The sequence below is a fragment of the Medicago sativa genome, chromosome 7, assembly GCF_051527215.1.
Source record: "Medicago sativa cultivar Bolivia chromosome 7, Bolivia_mono, whole genome shotgun sequence".
NCBI lineage: Eukaryota > Viridiplantae > Streptophyta > Magnoliopsida > Fabales > Fabaceae > Medicago > Medicago sativa.
The window spans coordinates 19,681,483-19,690,709 of NC_140755.1; the positions used below are offsets into that span (position 1 = coordinate 19,681,483).

Below are 9,227 nucleotides of genomic sequence, written 5' to 3' on the forward strand. Positions count from 1 at the left end.
CTCAATTCCAAACCAGTGCAGTTGCTCTATTTATGCATCCGAGTGTACAGACTTACATATTCCATCCTATTTATGCATGATATCATCTCTAACAACCTAAACTATCCTCTCACTAACTAACTGCCTAATTTCCATTCTCTCTTATCCTAACACTCAGCAGCTAGCAGTATTCATACCTAACTCGTACACATGTTGGGCATGGTGGATATCTATTTAGTTAGCATTCACCATCTTGAGGGATGTTTATTTTTTGCAGTTTTCATGTAAATAAATCAACCATTATGTTGTAGCACAGTAAGAGTGAGAAAGAGTATTAACTGTTCTCCAAATAAAATAAACCCGGTCACTAAAAATTATAACATGCAACCGTGTTATAATTAATATTGAGAAATAATTAATATTGGGAAAAAGAGATTACAATAAATAATCATCATAAGCATACATAGCAAGAGCAGTAGTGTCATATCAATTTGTAGTTCTTCCATCCACTAGATCCATTCAAAATGAAGTTGGTGGGGAACGGAATCCTCGTGTAATTCTTTGATGATTTGGAGGTCCTTGGGTGGATTTGAAGGGGTATTTGTGTAGATGGTGACGTTGCGCAAGAGAGTTGCATTTTGGACAACATATTTGATGAATTGAAGCTCGCTTAGGTTGCCTCCATAATTATTAAAAGAGAACATTTGTAGATGTGATGAAACGCATTGGGGGACAAATTGTGGATGCGGCCAGTTATTATTGTGATCATCATAGCCTCCTCCAATCTTGCGAATGGTGAGAGTTTGAAGAGAGGGGCAGGCGCATATGAATTTGATTAGGGAAATCCAGTAATATCCATGATCAAAGCTAAGGTCCAAATGAGTTAAATTGAGAAACTGAGTGTCTTGTTCTTCTAGTGTTTGTAGTTGAGAGCGTAGAAAATGGACATTATAAAAGAGTTTGAGGGGCAGCAAAAGAGGAGAAATACAAGAGTCAAAAACGTCTGCTCTAAGCAGTTTGGGGAAAGGTTTCAAAGCAGCAGTATTATCGCAAGCAAGAGTATTATCGGTAACTTGTAAATCTTTCAAGAGCAGATCCTCAAGAAGCGGAGACATAGAGAGAATCTTGACGAGAAATTTAAGCTTTAAAAAATGAACTTGGGTCAAGTGAAGGATTTTAAGGGAAGGCAAATTAGTAGAAGATCTATGAACATAGTCAATAGTCAAGCCATTCAACTTCAAAACAACGAGAGCTGTGGAAGTTAGAACCTTATATGGCAAGCAGGCGGAAGAAATGATATCCAGATGTTGAACTTTGAGACAATTAAGCCATAAAGGTAACGGATTAAAGAAGGGAGATGCAGAGAGAATAGTAACGGTTTTCATGATAGGATGATGGATTTTCATTTCAAACAAAAACAAGGCGATGACATGATAATATCTGTGATAGGCATCGGGGTCATGGATATAGCTTGTGTCATCAATGTTGATTTCCGTCATTCTTGGACGGAGTGATCTCCAGCGCCTTGAGAGAAGGGATGTGACCATGATTTGTTTTGCAGGCAAAAGAGATAGGATGCGACATAGCACTTCATCAGGTAAAATATTGATTCTATCTACATTTGGCATCCCTAGCCAGACTCGCCTCCATCGCTTTGAGAGAAGGCTTGTGCTCGGGATTTCCTCTGCGGGTAAAAATGACAGGATTTCACATAGCAATTCATCGGGTAAACCACTCATCCTATCTTCTGCCATCATAGTTTGATTATTTGATCAAGGAACAAAACTTACCTTTGGGATTGGGATTGGGATTCCGATATGCTATGCGGCTAGGGTTGAAGGAAGTAAAGGAAGAAGAAGATGAATGAATGAATGAATGAATGATTGACTTTGTTATGATGTATTTCTGGATTTATTGGCCTTTTCTCTCTTGGGCCGGGCCGGGCCGCCGGACTATCTTATCTTATGGTTTTCACAAGACAATTGCTTTTGAAACCCTCTCTTCAACCAGAGGCGTATTTTATGTTTTTAAACGTTTATTTTATTTTGTTAAGATAAATGCCAGCAATACACATTTTAACCAAATTTATATGGGATCCACATAATTTGGTGGGACTTATGTGAATTTTAACCAATCAAAGAGAGTGTATTGATATTCATGATGACACGGTTCTTTCCATCGTTGATCCCATGCTCATAGGAAACCTTGTTGAATTTGGTGTTTTGATATTCACGACCATTGTTGGTTTTGAGTTTTTTTTTTATCGTTAACTTTGTCTCATTTTCTCCCATGGCTTTCCAATTCTCACAATCCTCAAAAGTGTATGACTTATGTTTAAGAGAGTATACCCATACTTTCATAGAGTGATCATGAAGCAATTCTTTTTGTGAATGGGTGAGACTAGTGGAAAAGAAATTATGACTGAAAATTTTGATGCTTACTCTTTATCTTGAAGAATAACATTAAAAAAAAAAAACAGAGAAATGCTAGCAACACACATTTTTCAATACACTCTCTTTGATTGGTTAAAATTCATATAAGTCCCACCAAATTATGTGGATCCAATATAAATTTGGTTAAAATGTGTATTGCTGGCATTTATCTTAACAAAATAAAATAAACGTTTAAAGAGAGTGTATTGATGATATTCGTGATGACACGGTTCTATTAGGTACCGGGTCTTAAAATGGTGAAGACTTCATCATTGGAGATGATCTAAGAGGCTTTTTTAATAGCATGTGGTCTCGTATTTTAAGCTAAATAGGTTTTTTTTTTTTTTAAGTCTAAGTCCTCTATTTAAAAAAAAAAAAAAAAAACTGGCCAGGCAGGCCTAGTCTATTGTAGGATGAATATCCTATAAAAAAAAGGCTTGTGTTAAAAAGAGTGTGTTATAATGAGTGTCTTTTAACATAATGTTATATGGGAGCCCCTACTATGAACCTCTTTCTTTAAGGTCCATCCATGGTCCTTGGTAAATGACCTGCAATAGTGGGTAGATACTCCCCTTCATAAAATACAATCAACCCCTAATAACTACACCCGTACCACCGCCACCTCCGCCACTATAGAATTAAATAAAATTCTATAGCGTCCTTTAGAATAAGACTTCTCCCAATTTAAATCTCATCCTCGAAGCACATTTTCATTTTCATGTAATATCCTAATACCAAAATGATATCATGCTTACAGATTTTAATAAGTAAAGAAGAAGTAAAATGAAATATAAGTAAGATACTCATTGAATAATAAGATGCATAAAATGTCCACCAAAATAAGATGCATAAAATGCAAGTTGGAAAACATCTCGACTCGCTATATATAATTTGATTTAAAATACAAAACCAGTTTATATTTTTAAACTTCTAACAAACCCATATTTTAATTAGATCTAACTAACCCATATTTTAATTAGATTGTACTCCTACAAAAGTCCCGTGTTTGATTTTCCATGGTGTTAATTTTGAAAGGTCAAGTTCATATAAAGTTATGTTATAATTTTAAGGTCATCGCATGGAAGTTCCAAAAAGTGTTTAATGATTATGTCCATGCATTTTTTTTTCTTCGTATTGTTACTCAATTCAATATAAATATTTCATCAACATTAAAAATAAAGTAAGTAATTGAACGATTTTGTTTCAAACTAAGACAGAATAGTGCACGTATAAATCATAGGTTTGAGTGTGAATTTGTAACTTAGCAATAAAAGTCTACATAAGTACTTTTTAACTGATTTTAATGAAGAGAAATTCTTACATGAACTCTTACCTAAGAGATCATTCTTACACTCAACCAATTAAAATCAAACATCTCATTAAAATAATAAAAATAATTAATATCATAATTTTTTTCATTATTTTTAATATTTCTCTCTCCTTTTTCCACTTTCTTTAACCAACAAAAACCACCCACCACCATTTATTGTTTCCATTTCCTTAATTAATATCACATTTTTTTTAAAGTTAATAACATGTGTCATATTTTTATTGGTTGGGTGTAAGAATAATCTCTTAGGTAAGAGTTCATGCAAGAATATCTCTTTAATGAAAAGAGAGTAAAGGTGCATAAACTAAAAAACAACTAATATGAATAATATGTAGAAGACCCCAAAAACAACCACATCTCTTAATATACAAATAAAAAGACAATGTTAACAGAATGATTTATTTAAAAACTAATCCACTCCTTCAAGTAGTACAGCCCCCAAACCAAACATATACTGCCAAAAGTAAATCAAACTCAAAGCTCTCTAATACCGTAAAATTGACTATATTAACACCCTAATGACTAAGCAGTCGCATCAGTTTTGATCTCAGAATCAAAGCAGCCATCATCACTAATGACATTTTCCCTTGACACAAAAACACAGACCAACATTCTTGACATGTCTACACAGATCAACTACCATATCATTCTTGACAGGTCTACATAATTTCCACTCCGCAGCTCCATAACCTACATTCACCTCTATTCATACGCACTTTGTTTTCTTTATTTATTTGTCCAAACAGTCCTTACATATGTGCTTCTGATCTACACCTCAACTCCTACACACCCCAGTATTATCCTTTCATGCATGTGGAAACAAAATGCAGACTGGAGTATTCATACAGGAATTGCAGATTTGCACTAGTTTGATTAATGCCTTCTTTCACCTCTGTCTTATATCATATCCAAATCCCATAATAATTTTGAGATTCAACCAGATCCGCACCATCAGTTTTACCTTTTTCACACGCCTCTCAACTTCCACATCTTGATTTTGGATAATCACGTTATTCCTTACCTTCCATATAACGAAGCCATCACCCGTTGCTCTGCTCCATTGTCTTTCCACCGTTTACCAATCCTGCAAACTGTTTTATCATTTCATTACAATCATTTGAGAGTGAAGACTCAATTCCAAGCCAGTGCGGTTGCTCTATTTATGCATCCGAGTGTACAGACTTACATATTCCATCCTAATATCATCTCTAACAACCTAAACTATCCTCTAACTAACTGCCTAATTTCCCCTAATCGATTTCCCTTCTCTCTTATCCTAACACTCAGCAGCTAGCAGTATTCATACCTAACTCGTACACAAGTTGGGCATGGTGTATATCTATTTAGTTAGCATTCACCATCTTGAGGGATGTTTATCTTTTACCATAGAAGAAAGAGGAGGAGGATATCGCTGCTTACCTCCCTCCATGCCACATCCTAACATAAGTTTCCAAACCGTGGGATACAAAGTTTGAGCCCAGAATAGGGTCTAAACAAAAAATTGTCCAATTGCTTGAATTATGATAAAATCCAAATTATCTAACTAATGAATTAGATTCAAATTTTTGTTGCAATTTTTTTCCATTTGTATTTTCCATGTTTACAGCAGATTCTCTGGCAGTTTTCATGTAAATATACCAACCATTATGTTGTAGCACAGTAAGAGTATTATCTGTTCTCCAAATAAAATAAACCCGATCGCTAAAAATTATAACATGCAACCGTGTGTTCTCGTTAAAATCATGTAGAATAGATACACACAAAGAAGATCAAGTAGCAGAATCAAATAATTAATATTGGGAAAAAGAGATTACAATAAATAATCATCATAAGCATACATAGCAAGAGCAGCAATAAATAAGAAAAGTAAAGATTGAAAACATAAGTAATAAATAGTTAATTATTATAGGATAAAGAAGATAAAAAAAAAAAAAAACCCAATAAAAAGCAGCAGCAGCTAAGGAAGGAAGGAATAGGCCTTGTTGAGATTTGTAGTTCTTCCATCCACTAGATCCATTCAAAATGAAGTTGGTAGGGAACGGAATCCTCTTTCTTCTCCTTTTGACAGTAGTGTAATTCTCTGATGATTTGGAGGTCCTTGGGTGGATTTGAAGAGGTATTTCTGTTGAGAGTTGCATTTTGGACAACATATTTGGTGAATTGAAGCTCACTTAGGTTGCCTCCATAGTTAATAAAAGAGAACGTTTGTAGATGTGATGAAATGCATTGGGGGACAAATTGTGGATGCGGCCAATTATTGTCATCATCGTTACTTAATAATCCATAGCCTCCTCCAATCTTGCGAATGGTGAGAGTTTGAAGAGAGGGGCAGGCGCATATGAATTTGATTAGGGAAATCCAGTAATATCCATGATCAAAGCTAAGGTCCAAATGAGTTAAATTGAGAAACTGAGTGTCTTGTTCCTCTAGTGTTTGTAGTTGAGAACGTAGAAAATGGACATTATAAAAGAGTTTGAGGGGCAGCAAAAGAGGAGAAATACAAGAGTCAAAAACGTCTGCTCTAAGCAGTTTGGGGAAAGGTTTCAAAGCAGCAGTATCATCGCAAGCAAGAGTATTGTCGGTAACTTGTAAATCTTTCAAGAGCAGATCCTCAAGAAGCGGAGACATAGAGAGAATCTTGACTAGAAATTTAAGCTTTAAAAAATGAACTTGGGTCAAGTGAAGGATTTTAAGGGAAGGCAAATTAGTAGAAGATCTATGAACATAGTCTATAGTCAAGCCATTCAACTTCAAAACAACGAGAGTTGGGGAGGTGAGAACCTTATATGGCAAGCAAGCGGAAGAAATGATATCGAGATGTTGAACTTGGAGACGATTAAGCCATAAAGTTAAGGGATTAAAGAAGGGAGATGCAGAGAGAATAGTAACGGTTTTCATGATAGGATGATGATTTTTCATTTGAAACAAAAACATGGCGATCACATGATAATATCTGTTATAGGCGTCGCGGTCATGGATATAGCTTGTGTCATCAATGTTGATTTCCGTCATTCTTCGACGGAGTGATCTCCAGCGCCTTGAGAGAAAGGATGTGACCATGATTTGTTTTGTAGGCAAAAGAGATAGGATGCGACATAGCACTTCATCAGGTAAAATATTGATTCTATCTACATTTGGCATCCCTAGCCAGACTCGCCTCCATCGCTTTGAGAGAAGGCTTGTGCTCGGGATTTCCTCTGAGGGTAAAAATGACAGGATTTCACATAGCAATTCATCGGGTAAACCACTCATCCTATCTTCTTCTTCTTCTGCCATCATAGTTTCGTTAATTGATCAAGAAGAGGAATTGGGATTGGGAATGGGATTGCGATTGCTATGCGGCTAGGGTTGAAGGAAGTCGAGGAAGAAAAAGAGGAATGATTGACTGACTTTGTTATGTATTTCTGGATTTATCTTTCAGTTATTTATTTTAGGCTTAATTGTCATTTTCGACCATTAAGTTTTTTTTTTTGTCAGGTAGCCTAGTGGCTGGAATTCACCTTATAAAGTGGAGAAGATTGTTTTTTTGACAAAAAATACTTCCAATTGACACATGAAAATGACCTTAATACCCCTGCGGTAGTTAACAACCGCTGGGAAACACGCCGGTAGTTAACTACCGCTGAGTGCCGGCGGTTGTTAACTACCGCTGTGTTTGTGATATATTCACGCCCATGCTCATATTCCAAACAGTCCCTCCATCATCACTATCACCATATTCCACAGTCTCTCAAAATTTCACTCTCTCTCTAAAAAAACTCTACCAAATCATCCAAAATTTCTTCCACTAAATCACAAGTAAGTTATCACTTATGCTATTGTCATACATTTTAGTTAGTATATGTGTTTATATGTTTATAATTTTAGTTGTTGTTTAATTATTAAATTTTGAATATTTGTTTTTAATATAGTTATGGTTGTAGATCTGAAATGATATTAACATATATTATGAATATCTGTTATAATGAACTTATATTGCTTAAATGTATAATTTTTTTTCGAATTTTATAAATTTTTTAGGGTTTGAATATTTGTTGTTAATATAGTTATGTTGTAGATCTGAAATGATATTGACATATATTATGAATACCTGTTATAATGAAGTTATATTGATTGAATTTATAATTTATTTTCGAATTTTATAAATTTTTTTAGGGTTTGTTTAGGATTTTTAGGGTTTATGTCAAATTTTCACTACAAGTGTTTGAGTGAGTTTTTCATTGATTATTTTTAATTTCTATGTGTGTAGATTTGAAACAATGGCGGGTGGATCGACGTTCATGCAACATTCAACGGCGGAGAACCTCAGAGGTTGAAGGTTCGGTGCCTTGATGTAACGTTAAGAGATCTCAAGGATCAACTGAATGAATTCAACCAAGGAGTCAACTCAAGAGACACAAGGAGGGTGCAAAATGTTCGGTATAAACGTCCAAAGCTCGACGAGGGGAGTGTATCATTCACTTGGGTGGAGTTAAAGAACGACGAAAACGTGACGAGTATGTTTTGGGAGCACACCAAGTTCCAGTGGATCGATATGCGGGTGACGTTGCTGAGATCAACTGAAGATATCATCAACAGCTTGATTCCGCCAGAAGATCGTCATTAGTTAGGGTAAGGTGCATTTCAACTACAACATTTGTCTTACCTATGAAATGGGGTAAATTCAAACTTGCCAAACGGCAAGGACTCAAGCATTTCGCTGGGCATTAATGTTTTTCCTTTGAAAAGATTAAATTTTTGTTAGGCTTGCTTAGATGATGGTATTAAGTGTCAAGGAATGGACCTCATTTCGTTGGCACTTGAATACCATCATCTAAATCAAGCCTGACAAAAATTTATTCTTTTCAAAGGAAAGCATGAATGCCCAGCAAAATGCTTGAGTCCTGTTGTTTGGCAAGTTTGAATTTACCCCATTTCAGAGGTAAGACAATTGTTGTAGTTGGAATGCACATTCCAACTACAACAATTGTCTTCCTTTGGATGGGGTCATTCAAACTAGTTAAATGGCAGGACACCGGCATTCGTCCGGGAGTGTTTTTGTTCCATTCTAAGTGTTAATTTCTTGTTGGCTTCGTTTAAATGATGGTATCGAAGTGTCAAGGTCTGGACCTCATTCCGTTGGCACTTAGATACTATCATTTTAAACCAAGACCAACAAGAATTTAACATTTGAAATGGAACAAAAGCACTTCTGGACGAATGCTGGAGTCCTGCTGTTTAGCTAGTTTGAATTGACCTCATTCAAAGGTAAGATAATTGTTGTAGTTGGAAGGTACATTTCCGAATGTAATGTAATGATAGTTGACGTACATGTCTTTTACGTAATGTAATTATATGTAAATAAAATTGTCTAAGAATTAATGTTGTGTACTTATCGAATTTATTTATTCAATACGCCATTTTTATTTGCATTAATGTTGTGTACTTATTATAATTTACTTATTCGATACGCAATATTTATTCGAACTCACGTTAGATTTTATTCG

At 35.2% G+C, this 9,227-nt stretch overlaps 2 protein-coding genes across 2 annotated transcripts; both read right to left on the reverse strand.

The window, feature by feature from the left end:
* Positions 1-394: 394 nt before the first annotated feature.
* Positions 395-1,858, reverse strand: LOC146904870 (FBD-associated F-box protein At5g38590-like). Its single transcript, XM_085724380.1, has one exon. It carries the CDS (start codon positions 1,734-1,736, stop codon positions 489-491), a length of 1,248 nt encoding a protein of 415 aa, XP_085580506.1. The 5' UTR covers positions 1,737-1,858; the 3' UTR covers positions 395-488.
* A 3,597-nt stretch (positions 1,859-5,455) lies between these two features.
* Positions 5,456-7,150, reverse strand: LOC146904871 (F-box/FBD/LRR-repeat protein At4g26340-like). Its single transcript, XM_085724381.1, has one exon. It carries the CDS (start codon positions 7,018-7,020, stop codon positions 5,749-5,751), a length of 1,272 nt encoding a protein of 423 aa, XP_085580507.1. The 5' UTR covers positions 7,021-7,150; the 3' UTR covers positions 5,456-5,748.
* Between the last annotated feature and the right edge of the window lie 2,077 nt (positions 7,151-9,227).

Bases quoted from the DNA above. Each gene is read 5' to 3' on its own strand.
- LOC146904870 (XM_085724380.1), bottom strand. From the start codon at position 1,736: ATGATGGCAGAAGATAGGATGAGTGGTTTACCCGATGAATTGCTATGT.
- LOC146904871 (XM_085724381.1), bottom strand. From the start codon at position 7,020: ATGATGGCAGAAGAAGAAGAAGATAGGATGAGTGGTTTACCCGATGAA.